At 40.7% G+C, this 20,584-nt stretch overlaps 1 protein-coding gene across 5 annotated transcripts in view; it reads left to right on the top strand.

The window, feature by feature from the left end:
* Positions 1-20,584, top strand: part of FRAS1 (Fraser extracellular matrix complex subunit 1) — a 445,822-nt gene that overhangs the window by 388,130 nt on the left and 37,108 nt on the right. For all 5 annotated transcript variants that reach the window (XM_036852337.1, XM_036852339.1, XM_036852338.1 and 2 more), the window contains 8 exons: positions 851-1,019; positions 3,709-3,955; positions 5,201-5,545; positions 7,082-7,242; positions 7,796-7,943; positions 14,608-14,813; positions 17,937-18,093; positions 20,103-20,303. In XM_036852337.1, the coding sequence (XP_036708232.1) occupies positions 851-1,019; positions 3,709-3,955; positions 5,201-5,545; positions 7,082-7,242; positions 7,796-7,943; positions 14,608-14,813; positions 17,937-18,093; positions 20,103-20,303 (1,634 nt within the window). The remainder of the gene's footprint in view (positions 1-850; positions 1,020-3,708; positions 3,956-5,200; positions 5,546-7,081; positions 7,243-7,795; positions 7,944-14,607; positions 14,814-17,936; positions 18,094-20,102; positions 20,304-20,584) is intronic.

Genomic DNA, 20,584 nt, shown 5'->3' with positions numbered 1-20,584 from the left:
CTTGTGGCTTTTTTCAATAATTATAATAATAAGTTATTTCTCACAGTTCTAGAGGCTAAGAAGTCCAAGATTGGGATGCCGGCAGATTCAGTGTCCAGTGAGGGCCTGCTTCCTGATCCATAGAGAGTTGAGTTCTTGCTGTAACCTCACATGGCAGAAGGAAGATGGAGCTCTCTTTTATAAGGGCACTAATCCCATTCATGAGGGCTCCACCCTAATGATGTAATCACCCCCAAAGGCCCCGCCTCTACTATTGTCACAGATGGGATTAGGGTTTCAACATATGAATTTGGAGGGGGACACTTTCAGTCTATAGCACCTTGTCACTCCCCCGTTGTCATAATGTTCCATTTGCCTAGGCACCTTTGTTACCTTGGCCCAGTTCTCATTTTCTTACCTCTGGCACTGCCCTGGTTCCTTTAAACACTTCCTGGAGATCTGGCCCAGTCAGTCCCCACCTGAACCAAGTCATTAATTGGCTTCCAAGCAGCTTTCTTCTGCAGGAACTCACTGACCTATTCTAATTACTCTACCACACTTGGGAGAAATTATTTCCTTGTGTTCCGAAATATGGAGTACATAGCTCTTATGTGCTGACCATCTTTCAACTCTCTCTGAAAACGGGACAGATATCATTCTGCATCCACAGCTTCCTTGGTCACCTGGTTCTGTGCCTGTCCCACGTGAACGCATTCCCTCAACTTACAACCTGACTTCTTAAAAGAACCAACCTGCCTCTTCTCGGAACTGTCTGACACCAGTAACCAACCAGAAGAGACAGGCATTAAGCATGTAGATCCTTCACAGCCCTTTCAGAATTTCAGAGACTGCCTTTTTTGTGTGCTTCCAGCTACAATGTCAGTGAGAAAGCAGGGTCAGTCAGCATCACGGTGCAGAGGACTGGGAACCTAAACCAGTACGCCATTGTCCTGTGTCACACAGAGCAAGGCACCGCCAGCTCCAGCTCCAGGGTCAGCTCCCAGCCTGGACAGCAGGACTATGTGGAGTATGCCGGCCAGGTAGGTGGGTGTGGGGGGCCTCTGACTCCTGAATTGCCAGTGGGCTGCAGCCAGGGCTGAGACGTGGCTGTCGGCAACTGTGGCACGTCCCCACTTCTTTATGCCAACTCGCTGCCCGTCAGCACCCTTCCTCAAGTCACTGTTCTACGTTGCCTTCCCACAGTGCTTTCTTCTTCACAGTCTGTCTAATCTCCACTGCGGTTTTAACTGCTGTCCAGCTTCTCAGTCTTTACATTTTGCTTCACGATCAAGAAAAGTCTCCAAGGCACCATGTTGTACACTCAGCCTTTGGTATCCTAACCCTTCCTCTCTACCCCCCTTTACCTGAAGGGTAGGGAGACTAGTTGGGGAGCTCTTGGAATAGGCTCAGTGAGAGATGATGGGAGCCTATACGCATTATATATAAATTAGATAATCAACAAGGACCTACTGTATAGCACAAGGAGCTATAATCAATATTTTGTAATAACCTATAAGGGAAAGGAATCTGAAAAAATAGATATATATGTACGTATAACTGAATCACTTTGCTGTACACCTGAAACTAACACAATGTTGTAAATCAACTATCCTTCAGTAAAAAAATAAATAAATAAAGTGAAGGTGGAGACAAGTGGGTGGATTCAACAGACCAGTAAGAATTGACAAGATTCAGCAGTGGATTAGATAGTGAGACAGAAGGGAGAGATGAATGATGATGTCCCTCGCTGGGAGGGGACACCAAAGAGGAACAGGTCTGGTGAGGGGGTGATCTTGGCCCTGCTTTGGACATGTTGAGTGTGAGTTGCCTTAGAGACAATAAGTTGACAGCTTTATGGGTTGGTAGGAGAGTGCAGAGAGGAGTTCTGGGGTAGACACACACACACACACACACACACACACACACACACACACACACACACGTTTGCACATCTCTATGTTACAGCAGTGGTAATTAACACCAGGTTGTGAATGAAAGAGAAAAAAGAGAGAGTGAAAGCAAAAGAGAAAGGACCTACTGTATAAATAGTAAACTCCTTTACGGCAGGATGCCCTGTATGTGTCAGATTTAAGTATTGCACAATAGCTGGTACTTATTAGGTATTTATTAAATGTTTTTTCAAAGTAGTTTCATTATTCTTATGGCATCATAAATCTCTGTAAAGAGGAGTGGGCTCTCTCTTTGAGGCATTTCAGCTGGACTAAGCTAAGGCCTCATGTCAAATGTATTTTTTTAAACTTTTATTGAAATGTAGTTGATTTACAATGTTGTGTTAGTTTCAGGTGTACAGCAAAGTGATATATATATACATATATATATTCTTTTTCAGATTGAGTATTGAGTAGAGTTATAAGATATATATATAAGATATATATATAACAAGATATCGAGTATAGTTCCCTGTGCTATACAGTAGGTCCTTGTTGGTTATCTATTTTATATATAGTAGTGTGTATATTTTAATCCCAAACTCCTAATTTATGTCAAATTTAAATGAGGAATTGGAATAGATCAGATAAGCTAAGGAGTCTTTTAGCAAAATAATAAAAAAGAGCACATACTTGTGGTTTTTAGGGAAAGACAAAAGGCATTGTGTTCTAGACCTAAATAGAGACCTATGAGTGTTTTGTTTAGTTGGGAGCATTTTAAAATGTGGAGCGTAATAAAACTTAATTTGATTAGTTGATTAGATGTGGAATAGTAATTTTCTGTTGATGAAAATTACATGTTTTTCAGATTTGTGTGGCCCTAGAGGTTTAGGACTAATTTCTACACGTCTTAGCTATCTCAGTTACACAAAGTGCAGTCCTGGCCCATTGCCTGTTCACTCAGTTTTAGACTGATCCATAGCCCTGTTTCCATTTGAAGGTTTTATCCTCATCTTTTTTTGAAGACAAAGTAAAACCAGAATAAATCCATATAAGTTCACAATTGTATGCATATAAATTAATTTCTCTATTTTATACCAGGCTAAATTAATTCACATTATAGATCTAGCACATCTTAATGGCAAAAGATTTAATGGTAAAGTTAAAATTCAGTCTGACTTGTTCACAATGTAACTTTCTCTGAATTCAAACTCTGTTATTCAGTACACTGAGATTCTATGTCAATTTTGACTATACAAGTAATATGGTGATGATAATAAATAATATCTTGTATTTGTTCCATGCTTTAAAATATACTGAGTGCCTTCATTATACGTTGTCTCATCTAGTCCCTCCAGTAAGTATGTGAAATAGGTATATTATTGTTATTTAGCCGATGAGGAATCTGATGTTTGTAAAGTTTCATAGCCTAACCTAGCTTGGAAGTAACAGAACCCGGACTTGAGGCCAGAACTGCACACTCCAGGTTCAAAGATCTTTCCAGTTAAACTTGCCACAAATAGAAGGGGAACTGAGTAATCAAATGACTCTTGCTATCCCAAGTGAGTTAATAAAACAGAATACGAAGAGTTATCTATATGTTTTTCTACAGTCACCACGTGGTGGGAGACATCTTTGCCCTCCATGTCCCTATCCAGTAAATCAGCCCCAGCGTACAGAGGAAGAATGGGAAGAGGTGATACAGCAGGAAGTAGGGGCTAGAAGAACCAGCTATTTCATTCAGTGCTTTGCCCACTGGACTTGGGTCCTCTCTTCCCGGGAGTGTGGAGCAGGGAAACCTGAGGCACAGCTTAACTCCTTGTCGTTTCCTTTGTGACAGGTGCAATTTGATGAGCGAGAGGACACCAAGTCCTGCACCATCGTCATCAACGATGACGACGTGTTTGAGAACGTCGAGAGTTTCACTGTGGAGCTCAGCATGCCAGCATATGCCCTACTGGGGGAGTTCACCCAGGCGAAGGTCATTATCAATGACACTGAGGACGAGCCCACATTAGAGTTTGATAAGAAGACCTACCGGGTCAACGAGAGCGCTGGCTTTCTATTTGCACCTATTGAAAGAAAAGGTCTGTTGGTGCCAAAGGTGACAAGGAGCTATAATAATAACTAACATTTATTGAGTCTCTTTTATGTGTCACGTGCTCAGGTTCCATATTAACTCATACGTGGACGTACTTCATGTGTGTTAACTCATTTAAATCTCCAGAAATCCTAATAACTATCCTACCTACAGTGAGTGCTATCGGAAGGCTTCTCATCTCAGTTCAAGTGGTTAGTGCTCCCATTTATTCTTAAATGAGACCAAAAGACTAGTTATATTTGGCTTTGCAAAAGACTCATGAACCTGGGATTTTTAATCAATCACCCAATCCATAAATATTTAGTAGCCTTGGTCAAGGAGGGTAGTTACAATTTGTAAGAACTGGCTTCCTGTCTTAGTTCTTGGAAGACAGAAAATGTGTTTAAAGATTTTCCTACGTGAGTGTCCCACGTAGAGCTCAGATGAGAAATAAACTGTGTGTGAGAAATGAAGGGCAATTCTGCAGGGGTGGAACGTCAAAACAAAGATTGTATGGATTTATGATTGTGCAATATTGAGACTTTAAAACACATGGAAATTAAATCCCCATTCAAAGCCACAACATGACTGTAAGTGATGACGTCGGGTACTTTGTTGCATCTGCTGACTGCGTGTTAGTGTGACAGACACTGCAGAGAGTACCAACCCTTGGCAATGCCCCTCGGATTACAAGCAAGCCCCGTTGATTGCTCTGGGCCAGCCAGCCAAGCCCAAACAGGTTGTCACCCAGGGAAGTGGCAGCACTAATAAGTAAAGTCGTTTGTTCATGGAGGTGGGGTTTATTTTGTTTTGTCTTCCTTTTTTTAAACAAGCTTATTTCTCCCTGGGAATTAAAGTGCAGAAGTTTATTCAGAAAGGCAGTGAACTGTGCTCATAGCCTACCTTCAGGGCACAATTACTTTGCTGGTTAAAGTACCAAATATGTCTCTTATCTCTCCACCCGCTGTGTTCTTAGATGGTGGGCAATGAGTCTTGTGAATTAACAGAGCACAGAATTCACAGAATAGGAAATCCATTTCATGTTGTTTGGTGAAGTATCTGGGGTATATTAGGTCCTCAAGTGGTTTATACCACAGGCTTAAGAAACTGCAAAGCAGGAAGGTTTCATGTCAGAGTTTGAACAGAATATGGAATATGTCAGAGAGAATCAAGCCTGTCAAATTACCAGAGATTTCAAAATCTGAGAAGCGCTCATTCAAATGCTTTGGTTTTCTTGCCATTTGTATTTCAGGGGATTCAAGCAGCATTGTATCTGCAATTTGCTACACGGTCCCTAAGTCAGCTATGGGAAGTAGCCTGTATGCTCTAGAATCGGGCTCTGATTTTAAATCTAGAGGGATGTCTGCTGAGAGTCGTGTGATATTCGGGCGTGGTGTCACCATGTCCACCTGCGATGTCATGCTCATTGATGACAGCGAGTTTGAAGAGGAAGAAGAGTTTGAGATCGCCCTGGCAGATGCTTCCGATAACGCCCGCATCGGAAGCGTGGCGTCGGCCAAGGTGCTCATCACTGGTCCCAATGATGCCTCTACTGTGTCCCTGGGCAACACGGCTTTTACTGTCAGCGAGGATGCAGGTAATGGAGAGCGTCTCTGGGGTGCCCTCATCCGTCTCCTGATCCCTTCCTTGAACAATTTCCCCTTAGTTTTGAGAATGCCCTTAGGACATGAGAACGCCATTCCTCAGTGACACCGTTGTCAGTCTGAGGCAGGTAATACTAGGCATCAAGACCAAGAATGGAAGGTAGTGAAGGAAAGGGAGTTCCATCCACTTGTCTTGCTCTGGTTACTGACGGCAGGGAGGGATCTGGCTTAGAGTTCACTGGCCGACCTCTGTGGTCCAGAGGGAGGGCGTGGTGCTAAGCATTTTGGCTTGTGAAGGAGGGGAATGTGACCTGTTGAGGATGGAGGTAAATTATTTAGTGTACTGCTAGCTGCCAAAACAAATAAATGCAAAGTTTCCGTGTCTGAACAAATGGAACTTTCTCATTCATATAACAGCCCAAGGCAGTCAGTAGGCAGATTTCTTCCCCCCAGGCCTCTTCCCTCTTTGGGCTCCACAAGGATCTCAAAGTCTTCTGCATGCTGCTGGCAGATATCCTGCAAAAGAGGCAGCAGATGTGCTGAGTAGCTGCTGATCTGAGCCCCCTGGTCAAGACCGTGCATCTCTTTGAAAGTGAAATTCTGAGGGATAATAAATACTAATATTTTGGAGCACTCACGGAATGCCAGCCACCGTGGCATGTGCATTCCGTTCATTCTCATTTATGTGGAAGAGCAAACGGAGTCCCAGAGAGGTTAAATAAATCATCAAAGACCAGCTAATATGGCAGAGCTGGATTAGAACCCAGACCTTTCTATTATACCATGTTTCCTTTTCCCGTACACCAGATGCCCAGCCATGACTGCTTGTCACCTCTCAGCTTATTGGCTGGAAAAATACGATTGATGGGCTTGTCATGTAGCTTTTCTCTGACCTCGATTGTGAAAACAGCTAAAAATTTACGCATGTATCATTAGGACCCTGCGAAGTAAGTTGTCACAGCGACCAGAAGATGAGCTTCTTCCGAAGATAAGCAATAAGCACATGTGGTTTAAGTAATGATGTGTGCAGCACTCAGATAAAATAGGGAAGTCAGCCAGTTTAATTACATTTAATGAGGAACATTCAGCTCCAGGCTCCACAGAGTCCCCTAGCTGGTTTTCCCTTAACTGGCTATGTTCTAGCTCGTCCCTGAGGCCCTAGTCTCTGAGTTTCTTCTCCCTAAATAGACTTGAGATGTTTTCCAGTGGACCCACCTCTCCTCGGCCCATTGTTCTTCTCCTGTGAACAGTCTCCTCGTGAAGCCACAAAACCACTTTCCCCTAAGGGCTGGCTCTCCAGCACCACCTCCCTGAGGCCCCCCTTCAGGTCTGCTCCTGATCTTAATGCCAGTACAAAGAGGGACGCGCCTCTCAGCCTCCCTCGGCGCGAGCGCAGGAACGTCACTGAAGGAGGACTAGGCAAGCTAGCAGGCTGGAGCCGCTGCTGCTGTGAGGGCGGGCATCGCTCTGAAAACCGCACCCGTTTCTGGTTCAGGGTTGACCCCTGAAACGTGTGACTCTCAATGCAGGCACGGTGAAGATCCCACTTATCCGCCGCGGGACTGACCTTTCCACCCTCACGTCTGTCTGGTGTGCAACGCGGCCCTCAGACCCAGCTTCCGCCACTCCAGGAGTTGACTACGTTCCCAGCTCTAGGAAGGTGGACTTCGGGCCAGGTGTCACCGAGCAGGTGCGCATACAGAGGTCAAAGGCCAGATGGGTCTGACCATGTTGTCTTTAGTCTGTTCTCCAAACTCTCTGGAGGATTATAAAATATCGAAATATTATGATCTTCCCGTTCTTCAAAAACACAAAGAACAAACTGAGAGAGATCTTCGACAGACTCTCCAAGTGACATTTTCAGCATCTAATATCCAGCACCATGGATTTAGGATAGAAACTGCACTAGATCGATGCAAATATCTAGAAACAAAACACCTACGGTATGTGATACAGAGCTGATCATTTTATGGATTTAAAAAATTTACTTTAAGACCACCGAAGAAAGGCAAATTGTCACCTTTGCCCTAATCTCCCAAAGGCAAATGAGTGTTGGTTGGTGAGCATTCTATAAGATTTGCTTTGATTTTCCCTCTCTTTTTTAATTAGAAAAAAATTTTATGGAGGTATAATTGACATATAACATATTAGATTCAGGTGTACAACATAATGATTCAATATTTGTATATATCGTGAAATGAACACCACGGTAGGTCTAGTTAACATCCTGATTTTTCTTCTAGTATTGCACCTTGACCATCTTGGACGACACTCAGTATCCTGTGATTGAAGGGCTGGAGACATTTGTGGTTTTCCTCAGCTCAGCACAAGGGGCCGAACTGACCAAACCCTTCCAGGCTGTCATTGCAATTAATGACACATTCCAGGACGGTAAGAGATTGGGGATGCCAGCTGGTGGTTCAGGCCAGATTTCTATTTTTTCCTTAACATCCATGTATATGACATTGGAACTCATTCACATTTTCATTCAAGAAATGTGTGTGTGTGTGTGTGTACATGAGTACACGCACACGCACACTTTTACATAGAAATATGGGATAGAAACAATCATTCATGTTTCTGGCATCTGCTAGGCACAAAAAGATGTACGGGCATACTTTGGAGATATTCCAGGTTCAGTTCCAGGCCACCACATTAAAGTGAACATCGCAATAAAGCAAGTCAGATGAATTTGTTAGTTTCCCAGTGTATATAAAAGTTTACACTATACTGTAGTCTATTAAGTGTGCAATAGCATTATGTCTAAAAAACAACATACATACGTTAATTTTAAAACATTTTGTTGCTAAAAAATGCTAATCATCATCTGAGCCTTCAGCAAATCATAATCTTTTTGCAGTAGTAACATCAAAGATCACTGATCACAATCACCATAACAGATATAATAATAATGAAAAAGTCTGATATACTGGGAGAATTACCAACCTGTAACACAGAGACACAAAGTGAGCAAATGCGGTTGGGAAAATGGCCCTGATAGACTTGTTCAAGGCAGGGTTGCCACAAATGTTCAATTTGTAAAAAACACAGTATCTGCAAAGTGCCGTAAAGTGAAGTGCAACCAGGTATGCCTGGTTGAGTTGTGTCTTCAAGAAGCTCAAGGTCTAGTTGGGGGATCAGATCCTTAGACAGAAAAAAAATAATATATTATGATAAATGACTTAATAGTGTGATAAATCCAGTAGTGTAGGGGCAGAGGGGACTGAACGGTGACTATGCGTGAAAGAATAATCATAGAAGATTTCACAAAGGAGGTGATATTTAAACAGAGTCTTCAGGTGTGGTAGGAGTTAGTTTATCTAGTGGATAATTTTATCTAATGGTTAATAAAATAAAGCTTTGTTAAATGGAGAGCTATAGTATACATAAGGTATAAAATTTTGAAAGACACGTATTTGGAGAACAGTGAGATGCTTACTTTTGCTCTGAGCCTGGCAGGAGGTGAATGGAAGAAAATGAAATGGAAAGACAGGTTGGAGACAAGTTCTAAGAGGTCTTATGTTCCAACATCAGGAATTTGCTTCTGAGCAGAGGAGTGGTGTGATTTTTGTTTGAGGAAACTAATACTGGCCGTCTTATGGGTGACGTGCAGGAATGAATAGACACAGGTACCTGTACAAAAATATGAGTCCCCACTGAAGAGCTGACCTAAGTAACAAGAGGATGAACAGCAAAGGACTTCCCCAGTTCTTCTGGGGAAGAACTGATGAAATCTGGAATTGTCAGATTCTAGAGTTGGGTGGAGAAGATCAAGTTAAACTTTCACCTCAAGCAGGAGGACCCTCGTCAGTATCCCCGGTGATGAATATAGAATCCATGATTAAACTCTTCAGTGACTACAGAGTCACCAGAGAAGGAACCGGCAGCCCAGCAGGATGATCTTTAATTTTTGGTTTTTAAATAACCTATTCATTTATGTAGTAAAAAGAGCAAACAGCAAAAAAGGTATACTATGAAAATTGTCTTCCTTCTACCCCTGGCTCCAAACCCTCCAGCTCCCCTCCCTGAAGACAACTATTTTAACCAGTTTTTTGGTTATATATTTGCATATATCCAAAACAGTGTGTTCTTTTAGACTTAGGTTTATTGAGGTCTAACTTACATAAGTTAAAATTCACCCACCACCACAATCAAGATGTTGAACAGTTCCAGCATCCTACAACATTCTCTCATGTCCCTTTGTAGTCAACCTCTCCCCATCCCAAGCTCTGGCAACTATTGAGCTGTTTTCTGTCCCTGAAGTTTTGCCATTTCCAGAATGTCATAGAAATGGAATCGTGTAATAGGTAGCACCTTGAATCTCGCTTCTTTCACTTAGAACAGTGCATTTGAGAGTCTTCCATGTTATTGCAAATATGAGCAGTTCATTCCCTTTATTGCTGAGTAGTTTCTGGTGTGAATATAGGTTTTCATTTCTCTGGAGTCAATACTTAGGAGTGGGGTTGCTGGGTCATATGGGTAAGTGTTCGTTTAACATTATTAGAAAGAGCCAGCCTGTTTTTTCCAAAATGGTTGTAACTGCTTTGCATTACCACCAGCGGTGTATGAGAATTCCAGTTGCTCCACATCAGGTTTTTGTGGGGCTTTTTAGTTATTCCAGCAGGTGTGTAGTGAATGACTAATGACACTGCTCTCTTTTCAGGTGCTTACTTGCCATCCATATATCTTTTTGGACAGAGTATTGTTCAAATATTTTCCCTATTTTTTAAGTTGGGTTTTCTCCTCTATTACTGCATTGCTGTAGATTCTGGACAAAGATTTGGTTTTTTGCAAATATTTTATCCCTATCTGTTGCTTGTTTTTTGTTCTCTTAACAATGTCTTTTGAAGAGCAAGCGTTTTTTACTTTTAAGTGTTCCCATTTATCAATATTTCTATTACAGATTGTGCTTTTAGTGTTGTATGTAAGAAATCTTTGCCTAAGCCAAGGTTACAAAGATTTTCTCCTATGTTCACTTCTGGAAGTTTCGTAGTTCTAAGTTTTATATTTAGGTTTATGATTCACAAAATGGTAACTTTTTAACCATGAACAAGATAATAACAATTATACTGTTTTATGTTGCATGTTACCTCAGAGTTTACAAGTCATCTATTAAACCTTATCTCATTTTCTCATAATCCCATTGTTTTACTCTTATTTCTATTTTGTGGATAAGGAGACCAAAGTCTAGTAAATGGAGGAACCAGCGTGCATTCTAGGACTTTTGGCTCCAAGTTCACACTCTTTGCACTACACCAAATGGTTCTATTTGGTGCGGTTGGAGAATATGTGGGATTTTTTTTTTCCTTAAAGAAGTTAAAAAAGAAGAAAAAAGGAAATTCATTTATTCTTTTTATTCTTGAAAAGTCTTCTTATTCTTTTACATGAAAGGATAGTTAATTTCCCTCTGATGAAGTGGAAAGTGAATGGAAAGTCAGAAATCCTGAAATATAATCCCCGCCCACCACTTCCTTGCTTGCTGGCCTTCCTTGCTCAGTGGCTAAGGTTACTGAGCCTCATTTTGTTCATCTATAAATAATGATATACCTATAAGATTGTTGTAAGGATTAAATTAGTTAAAATATGTGAAAATACCTACCATAGTACCTGGCACGTAGTAGATTTTATTACATGTTAATTTCTTTTCTTCCCGATGCACCTGTAATTTGTCGCACCTGCCAATGGGACTCCAGTAACACACACAAACTTCATTGCACTCTGATCAACATAGAAGATTCCATTTAGATTATCCTTGCATTCTACTGACGGGCATTAGGGTTGCAAACTTAGAAAATGAATATGTTAAATAAAATATCACCTTTCAGGAAGACTACAACAATATATATTCATTCGAGATATTTATCGCAGAGAAAGAAATCTGCAAATCTATTTCAGTAACCCATTGCAGTGTTCACCAATTATTTCTGTTGGTTATCCTTCCCAGTAACTGCTGGCTTTCGTTGAGTCCCTTCAATGTGCACATTCTAGGGTAGAAAGATCTCTAATGACATGACCTCTAATCCTCTCCAACTTGTGAAACTGAGGTTAAATAACTTGAGATCACACAGAGAGGAGGTGAGGGAGTGAGAGTTAAAACCCAGGTCTATTCTATGCGAGTCCAGCCTTCTGGTTTTATACCCTACCATGCTGACTTTTCATTTTGCAGTTTTAACTGGCAACTGCCACTCTATGTAACAATGCTTAATGTCACTCAAGAGCCTTATAGAGTCAGCTTCCAGCCTTTCTGAGTGATCTTAGCTCCTTTTATCTTTCTCCACCGGGCTGATTTCAGGCCCTTAAATCATCTAAGTAGCTCATCTCAGAACATTTTCTGTTTTCACCTTTCTCTTCTGCTCTGATACCTGGAATTAGACTTTGGTGTTGCCCTGAGGACTGCTGAGCAAGGCAAGAAAGGCCTTGTAACCGCTGCTGCACCGCACCCCTGTGTATGTAGCTGTGTCCCACCTACTCATTAACTCAAAGAACCAGAGCCAGGATTTTTCCTAAATCTCAGACTTAACCATCACCCATAAAGAGACCACCGCATTCCAGGCAGCTGGTGTTTGCACTCACTTTGTCAGTTACTAAGATTAGCGGGTAACAGCGTTGGTTGACATTTTCCATGCCTAAGACTGGTGCTCAACACTGGGGTTACCGAGGAGTAGAGAGCAGAGTCCTGAAATCTATTTCAAGACACAAAACTTACACAAATAAGAAGATAACTACAAATTGATTTCCTCAGAGAGGTGTTGACAATAGTGCATGATACCCACTGCGAGCCCATAAGCCTTCACAGAGTGGTTTCCATTTCCCATTCATATACCCCATCTGTGCAGAAAGCGAAGGGGTTCTGCAGTCAGGCAGAAATGACACCCCACGGCCGGCGCCCCTACTTCCTGTAGAGACTGCAGTGCCTTGCAGGGTTGTCAAGAGGATGAGAAATGTTGTGTATGGAAGCCCTTAACACAATGCCTGACCCGGGCTGGGCCCTTTGTATGCCATAACCCCCGCAGATAAATGTCTCCAAACCCACCCATTGCCTGTCCATTGGCTCTGCCTCAGTCTCCCACTGAACTGGGGGCTCCTTAAAAGCAGGGATTTTTCCCAGAAGGCAATCATGAGGAGGGTTCACCCACTGCTTTCCTTTCTTTGATTTTACTTTTTTTTTTTTTAAGCAGATAGACATAGGAGTAAAGGTTAATACATGTTAAATAGAGGGAAAGGAGTCTTTTACAACTCAAGAGGAATCTGGGGTTGATTAATACATGACAAAACCCAAACATTACCACTTAGCTTTTAACTCACCTCCAACTTGATGCCTGTCAGACCAGCAAGAAAAATCAATCCAAAGCATTAGATAAAATCTGCCATGAGCAGAAAAGCTTTCTTGCCTGTGTTGCTTTTCATCTGGCAACAAGCTTCCTTCCTGTCCTCATGCAAGGTCATGTCATTCCCACCCACCTCTTAATAGCACAGACGGTTGTCCTGGATGGAAAGGGCCCCAAATGAGTAATGTGCAGGACCTGATGCCAAAGTCACTCATCTTCTTTTTAGAGGTATCTTCTGGGTTTTTCTTCAGTGATAAATGGTAACTGTTAGGCTCAGCTCAGATAATGGATTTGTTTTATATTTGCTAATGCCAACAGTTCTGAGCAGTGGAGAGGCTGGAGGCAAAGAGAGCTTTCTACATATTGATTTGCAGACAGCTTGGTGCTCACCCCGCCTGTACCTTCCTTTCAGGTTGGGCAGGGCACATCCAGGACGTAGCCAGGAAATAGGTGGCTATAGCTTTAAGGTCAGCTTCCTGCAGCCCCAAAGACTAATTTGACATATGACTGGATGGACTACCTCTTTGTATTGTCCATTCAGAAAATAATAACCAGCACTCAACAAAATGTTGGTCTCGAAAGGGGACATGTCTTAATGCAGAATATTACTTAAGGCCTTGTAGAAAGTAAGGAAGAAACACTGATCCATTATATTGAGAAGCCTGGAGATAGGGGGCAACACAAACCATAATATAATCATTTCTACCCAAATTTGAGTGCCTGCTGTTCACCAGATTCTGTACTGAGCACCGTGCATACCTCATCTCATTAAATTCAGTCCTCCCAATAATTTTACAAGTTAGATATTAACATTTCCAATTTCCGTGTTTAAAAAAACCCAAGGCTCAGAAAATCTCAGTAACTTGCCCTATGTCATTCCGCTAGTAAGTAGCAGGGCTGGGATGGAAATTCAGACCCGCTTATTCCAGAGCCCTTGTTTTTAACCACCATTTGGCTACGGTCCTTCCCTAAAGTCAGATGAGGCCATGGGAGTTGTTAAAGAAGAGGTAACCCCACAGCAGTAGTCACAGACTGGGGGCCCACTGGCCAAATTCAGCTTATGGATGTGTTTTGTTTGGCTCCAGTAGTTTGGGCCTGTATGGAATTTCTTTTTACTATTTTAATTGCTTGCTATTTTAAAATTTAGGAGCTATGACATAAAAATGCAGATCTCTGATTTTGTTTGCAAATAGGAAGACCTGCCAACAAAAGAATGAAGCTGAGGGGCAACCCCCTTTAAACATGACCTGCTCTTTCCCCTTTACCGATGTCCCTGCTCTCCCCTATTGTCTTCCTGGCCCAGGACCAACGTGAGTGGCCATTTCTCATCAGGCTTGCACTGCTGTTTTCCTTTTGGTAGCCTTAGAAGGAACATGAACTTTTCTGGGTCCTCAGGTCTCTATCGGAATTTTCCACGTGGCCCATTTCTTTATTTGCATCGCCTGTCTGTACTTGAGATGGTGACTATTGTAAGAAAGAAGCTGAGCAAAAACTGGTGCAAACTTGATTTGTTCTATTTTGCTGGAACTATACTCACAGTGGAAGCAGTTCCCTTGTCCTGAGAGTGGCAGCCAGGCCTTGAAATCTGCTGACTGCCTGTAGTTTATCGGCCTCTGGTGGCCCTTAGTGGAGCTGTCCTGCCAACTGGCCGCCGGTCCTGCCAAGTGGCAGCCAGCTCCCTCAGCATCCCACTAACGACGCCTCCGTCTTCCCTTCTGCTCACCCAGTGCCCAGCATGCAGTTTGCCAAGGACTTGCTCCTAGCGAAGGAGAAGGAGAGCGTCCTACACGTACCCATCATTCGGAGTGGGGACCTGAGCTACGAGTCGTCAGTGAGGTGCTATACTCAGGGCCATTCAGCTCAGGTCATGGAGGACTTTGAGGAGAGAAGAAACACAGACTCTTCACGGATTACTTTTCTCAAAGGGGAGAAAGTAAGTGGATTCATGGTGCCTGAAGGATGGGATTCTCTCCTTCCCTGATGCTTTTATTTGTCCATAGTGAAGTAATTTAGACAAATTCTGAACATCCTAGGAAGTTTCTAATTAACCGTTCATTCTTTTAATAATATCATCTCTTCTATGTGGTTGTCCTCTTTGTCTCCCACTTATGACCAAATACCTATGTCATTGGCTGAGCTGGGATGTTTAGATGACGTAGAACCTTTTTGGAATTTAGCAGAATCAAGTGACTGGGGACTCCTCTGAATTTGAACCTACATGGGAGATGAATACACTCCACTAATGTTATCTAGAGAAGGAGGAGACAGCTCTCTAATACCTGGGCCCCGGTTCCAGGGCAACACACATTCTGGCATAGGACCAATAGCACAGGACTGAACACCTGTTCAGCTGAGCGCATTCAAGACAGTGGAGTATTCTCTTGGCAACGTAATGAAAAATGATGCATACGGACACAAGAACTCCTGAGAAACTCCAGTCACTAAGTGTGGCTGCATCAGACTCAAGGCTTGCAACCTCAGTGTATATCCAAAGCATATATTGAATGAGAATCATATTTCTCCATTTTTGGATCTCAGTTTCAGATGATTGAGTCAGTTGTACCCCTTGTTTCGAGGCATGCAGTCCCCATTGGTCAGTTCAAGGCCCTTCTCTTTATTTTGTTGATTTATTCATTTCATTTTACCCCTATTCTGCAGCCACATTCCCTTCCCCACCTGAGAGGTAATCAATCAATTGTACTTAACGTGTATCCCTCTTGTTTTGTATTTGTTCTTAAAAAATGTCTGGTTCTTTATGTATATGATTTTTATTTCTAAAACTGCTACCGTGTTATATCTTTTTCAAATGTTTTCTGCGTTTACTCAGCAATATGTTTTAGTATCTGTGCATGTCATTTATGTGTCTATCTAATCTGTTGCTTCAAACTGTTGCCTAGCATTTCATGATGTGCATTTACTACCTTTTACCCATTCACTCTCAGCAGTAGACAGTGAAGACCCTCAGTTTTAGTGCCCAGTCACCTCCTATCATGCTGCCACCACTAACAATGCTGCAGTGCAAATCCTCTTACATGTCCACTTACACACCCGAGTGGGGATTTCTTTGGATAAAAACTCAGCAGCAAAATTTCTGGACCACAGGGCATGAAAGTACTTAATTTGAAAAAATAATATCAGAATACTTTCCAAAATGTCACTAGCAGTACATGAATGTTGCTAAAACCCTACATACTCTTCAACATTTTTTCAATTACTCATCTTTTAATGTTTACTAATCTGCTATGTATAAGGTGATATCTCATTTTAATTTGCATTTCTCTAATTAATACTATTTTATATGCTTGTTAGTTCATTGAGTTTCTCTTATGAAAATCTATTATTTTTATCCTTTGTTCCTTATTTTATTGTATTGCTGTCATTTTCTTACTGATTTGCAGTACTTTCTTGTATATTCTAAATATTGATCTTAATATTAATAATCCTAAATAGTAACATTAATCCTTGCCGTTTTTAGATGTTTTAGATATTGTAAACATAGTGTCTTTCTCTGTGACTCATCTATTACCTTCGCCTTTGGTGTTCTTAGTTGAACAGAAATCTTTGTTTTGATATAAGCAAACGTGTGAAATTTTTGCCTTATGATTAGTTCTTTTGAAGTTTAGCATAAAAAGACTTTACACATTCCAGGTCACCCAAGGTTCTTCCTCCAGTCTTTACCACCAATAAAAAAAAAAAAATCGATAGCGTCCTTATTTGAGACTCTCAAGTCTTTCACACCTTCATGACTCATAAAAGCCTTGTCTTAGTTATGTATTTTATGGGAATTTTACTGGTGGCAGGTTGAAATACGTGTTTAAAACACATATAAATACTATAAATACAATCTTCAGCTTTGAGTCTGCATGTCTATATTTGTTGTAAGTTCAGAAGAGGATTCTCTGCCTATCCAAGAGGCAGTTTGTAATTAAATAAGATTATAAAGAAAATACAGCTTAATAGTCTAGATGTTACCCACATGGCAATCTCTCATTCCTAAGCACATTTTGGAATCTTCATCTTCTTTGTCATGCTAAGCAATATGTCTTTGGAACTTGTCATTCACTAGAATGTCTTATTTTTTAAGATATACCGAAGAGTCAATACTAGATTCATGCTTTCCATAAAGAAATTCTTATTGTAAGAAAGATGTGGTAGGGATAAAAAAGGGAACATTCTTCAGGGACTTAGAACCAGGTCAGCAAGCCACAGGTAAATGTTCACAGAGATGTTCTCCCTCCATTTAGTATGACTTAGGAAGTATGACAGTGAAACCTCTATATCCACATATCCTTTGCAATATGGTAGTATAATGAATTTTAAATGGTCCAACTAAAAATAATCACACTTCATATCACATGACTCTACAATCGAGGCTACTCTGTTATCTAAAATGTTGTGACCTTATTTTACGTTTTGCCAAGAACACAAGTCCTCAGTAGAGAATATTCAGTTTGGGAAGCGCTTGATTTCTTTCCATCCAACAGGGATTTAGACTGTGTTCTCAGACATTCAGTTCTCAGCAGTTTTCAGATGAGCCACCATTCGGCAACGCATTTGAGAGTTCTGTAGCTTTTAAAGGTGTCTTTAGCCTAACAGGAAGGCTTTCTGAGTTCCTTATAAGATTCTTCAATTTTCACAAAGGAAAAGGAATATCATTCAACTCTCCAGGAAGTCTAATCCATATGTTAAACCCTCACCATCAGAAATCTACCTATCATAACATGTACAAAGGTACAGATGAGCCCAGGCAAAATGCGGGAAAGCACACAAATGTTCTACAGGTGCTTTTTAGTGATTCATTTTATTGTTTTTCATAACTCATGACCAATAATTCGAAATCATTTGGAATGTTTAATACAAGTCTCCACATATAGGTAGGTCCACTCAGGCATGAACTGTTAAACATTCTATTTTATAAATGAAACGGTTGGGATATTTTTGAATCTGTGTTGACTTTTTGATGCTACAAAGAAGAAAAATCATTTTCTAGGGAAAGCCAAGCAAATTTTTGATATCTCACTGCAAATTTTAATCTTCCTTGTGCCCTTGGCTCTAGATGAAGAACTGTACTGTCTATATCCACGATGACTCCATATTTGAGCCTGAGGAACAGTTCAGGGTCTACCTTGGCCATCCTCTTGGGAACCACTGGAGTGGAGCCAGAGTTGGAAAGAATAACATGGCCACCATCACCATATCCAATGATGAAGACGGTAATGGAAGAAATTGCCTTTAGTTACTCTTAGGTTGATGGGACATGAACTGATGTTTTACCAATAACATAATTATAGGTGTTTTGAAAAATGAAAGCACTATAAAAGTGTCTACTGATAACAGTCTTAGAGTATTTATATAAAATGTTGGCAGCAAATGATCACCGTCTACAGAGCTCCAGTATTTTAAATCACACTGTTCTCTACCACATCACCAAGAGATAGGGAACGAGTATGGTTAAACGCTAGGACAGAGACGCTAAGACAGACAGAGAATAAAAACTGTTTAAGTCACTGCAATTCAAGAGCAGGATTGGAAATACAATCAGAATCAGTTGAATCCAATGAACTGATTTAAAACGCTGCCACCTTTCTGGAAAAGTCTAATTTCTCAGTTTTCTTCTCTCTAATTGATTTGGCCTACTAACCTAAAAACACTTAAATTCTTTAGTCAGGTGTCAGCAAAGAGTGACCCAGGCACCAAAGAAAACAAAATCTGTTTCAAATAGGGACGTAATTGTTTTATTAAAATAGGTATTTTAATAAATGGACAATAAAAACTACAAATAGTAACAGCTGTTTTTATTGAATATTGACTGTATACTAAGAACCATTCTAAGCATATTATACTATTTCATTTCATTTCATTCTGACAGTAGCCCCTTGAGGTAGGTGTTATTATCCCTATATTATAGGTAAAGAAATTGAACCTCAGCAAAGTTATATAATTTACGTTCTTAGTTACACAGCTGTAAGCAACAAAAGTGCATGTAGAACCTTATTTTATCAGATTCTAGAATCTACGCAAGAGTCAGTGAGACTCTTAGGGTTTCTAATATTAAAATAGGGACTAACTTGGACATTGGGAAAAAAGCAAAAAAGCCAGCCTTGAAGTTGAATTAGCCCTTTAGCCAAGGAGACTCAAGTTCAAATCCTGAACCTCTCCTGTTCACACAGAAAAAGTGAACCTCTCCTGTTCACACAGAAAACCCAATGACTGAAGCTCAGAGAAGTAACAAGTTCACACTGTGTTACAGTGACACACCTCAATTTCAAAGAGCGTACACAGTAACAACTATGAAGTCTAAAATGAAGCATATCTTCTACAATTAGGAAGAACTGATTTTCTGAGAGAGAAAGAGGGAAGTGAACATAGAGACATCAGAAATTTCTGAAAGAGTCTATATTTTAAATGGTATAAGATTTGTAATTGCTCCCAATTTTTCCATCTTCTTATCCCACTCTCTCCACCACTACCACGTTGCCCTTCCTCATGAGAATATAATACAAAAGAAGGCATAGTTTGAATTTTAAAAAAAAAATCAACAATTAATCGTTTCATAGCAATGAGGATAGTACCTCAAATCAGATTGTGTTAGGAAATCTTGTGTTCCTGAATTATGGTTGTAGCCGGTCACTATAACTAGTCATCCTTAACTAAATAACCTGTGAGAAGTTAGGAAAAGCTAAGCGTTGGGGAGTTGAGAGCACTGGGAGGGAGGGTCCAAAAGATCAGAGATGAGAGAGATTTGGTACATTTAAGCAGTATATAAATGAAATTCATATCTCATAAGTGAAAAGGAGTTGGTTCATACAATCAGTCAATAGATATTTATCAAGGGCTTAACTGTGTCTCTGTCCCTTGATAAATTGTGCAGATTTTTTTTTAATTGTGCAGATTTAAAAACATGCTGTGAGCTATAATGCCTAGATGGAAACTTGGACATCATGCATTTCAAAGTGCTTAAAAATATTTCTTCCACTATATTGTTTTTAATAAGAAATATGTGAGAAACAACTCCTGCAGAATCACAGATAAATTCCTTTTTCCAAAGTATTGCTTAGGGGTAAATACTGATTGATTTTTATTGACTGCAAGCTATTTTGCCTTTGTATTGTTAACTAATGTGAAAAATTCCCTCTTGTCATTAGAAGGTGTTTTCATGGGAGGTGTAGTTCTTTGTCACTTTTCCAACTTGCTCTTGTTTTCCTAACCTTGTTTCCTTAAGCTCCCACCATTGAGTTTGAAGAAGCTGCATACCAAGTCCGGGAACCCTCAGGGCCAGATGCCACGGCCATTCTGAACATCAAGGTGATCCGCAGAGGGGATCAGAACAGGACGTCCAAGATTCGCTGTAGTACGAGGGACGGGTCGGCCCAGTCCGGTGTGGATTACTACCCAAAGAGCCGAATCTTAAAGTTCAGTCCTGGTAATTGAATGCCAATCCCAATCTGTAGGTTTTACTTAAGAGAGAGGCAGATATCTTAGATTTGGAGAAAGGAATGAGCAGAAAAATGAAAGAGAGAAACAGTATTTCCAATAGCGTTAAGTACTTATTAAGCACACATTTGAGATTGTGGGAGTCTTTAAATTTTCTAATTAGTAAAAATGGCATGGAAAAAGAAAATAAAAGGGCAAAGAAATGCTTTACTTCAGAACATCCTAGGCATTTTGGCTCATTCAAAAGGACTTTTTTTTGCTGCTGTTGTT

Source organism: Balaenoptera musculus, chromosome 5 (genome assembly GCF_009873245.2).
Source record: "Balaenoptera musculus isolate JJ_BM4_2016_0621 chromosome 5, mBalMus1.pri.v3, whole genome shotgun sequence".
Classification (NCBI taxonomy): Eukaryota; Metazoa; Chordata; class Mammalia; order Artiodactyla; family Balaenopteridae; genus Balaenoptera; species Balaenoptera musculus.
The sequence above is the reverse complement of the archived record's forward strand: the minus strand, read 5'-3'. Positions and strand labels throughout refer to the sequence as shown.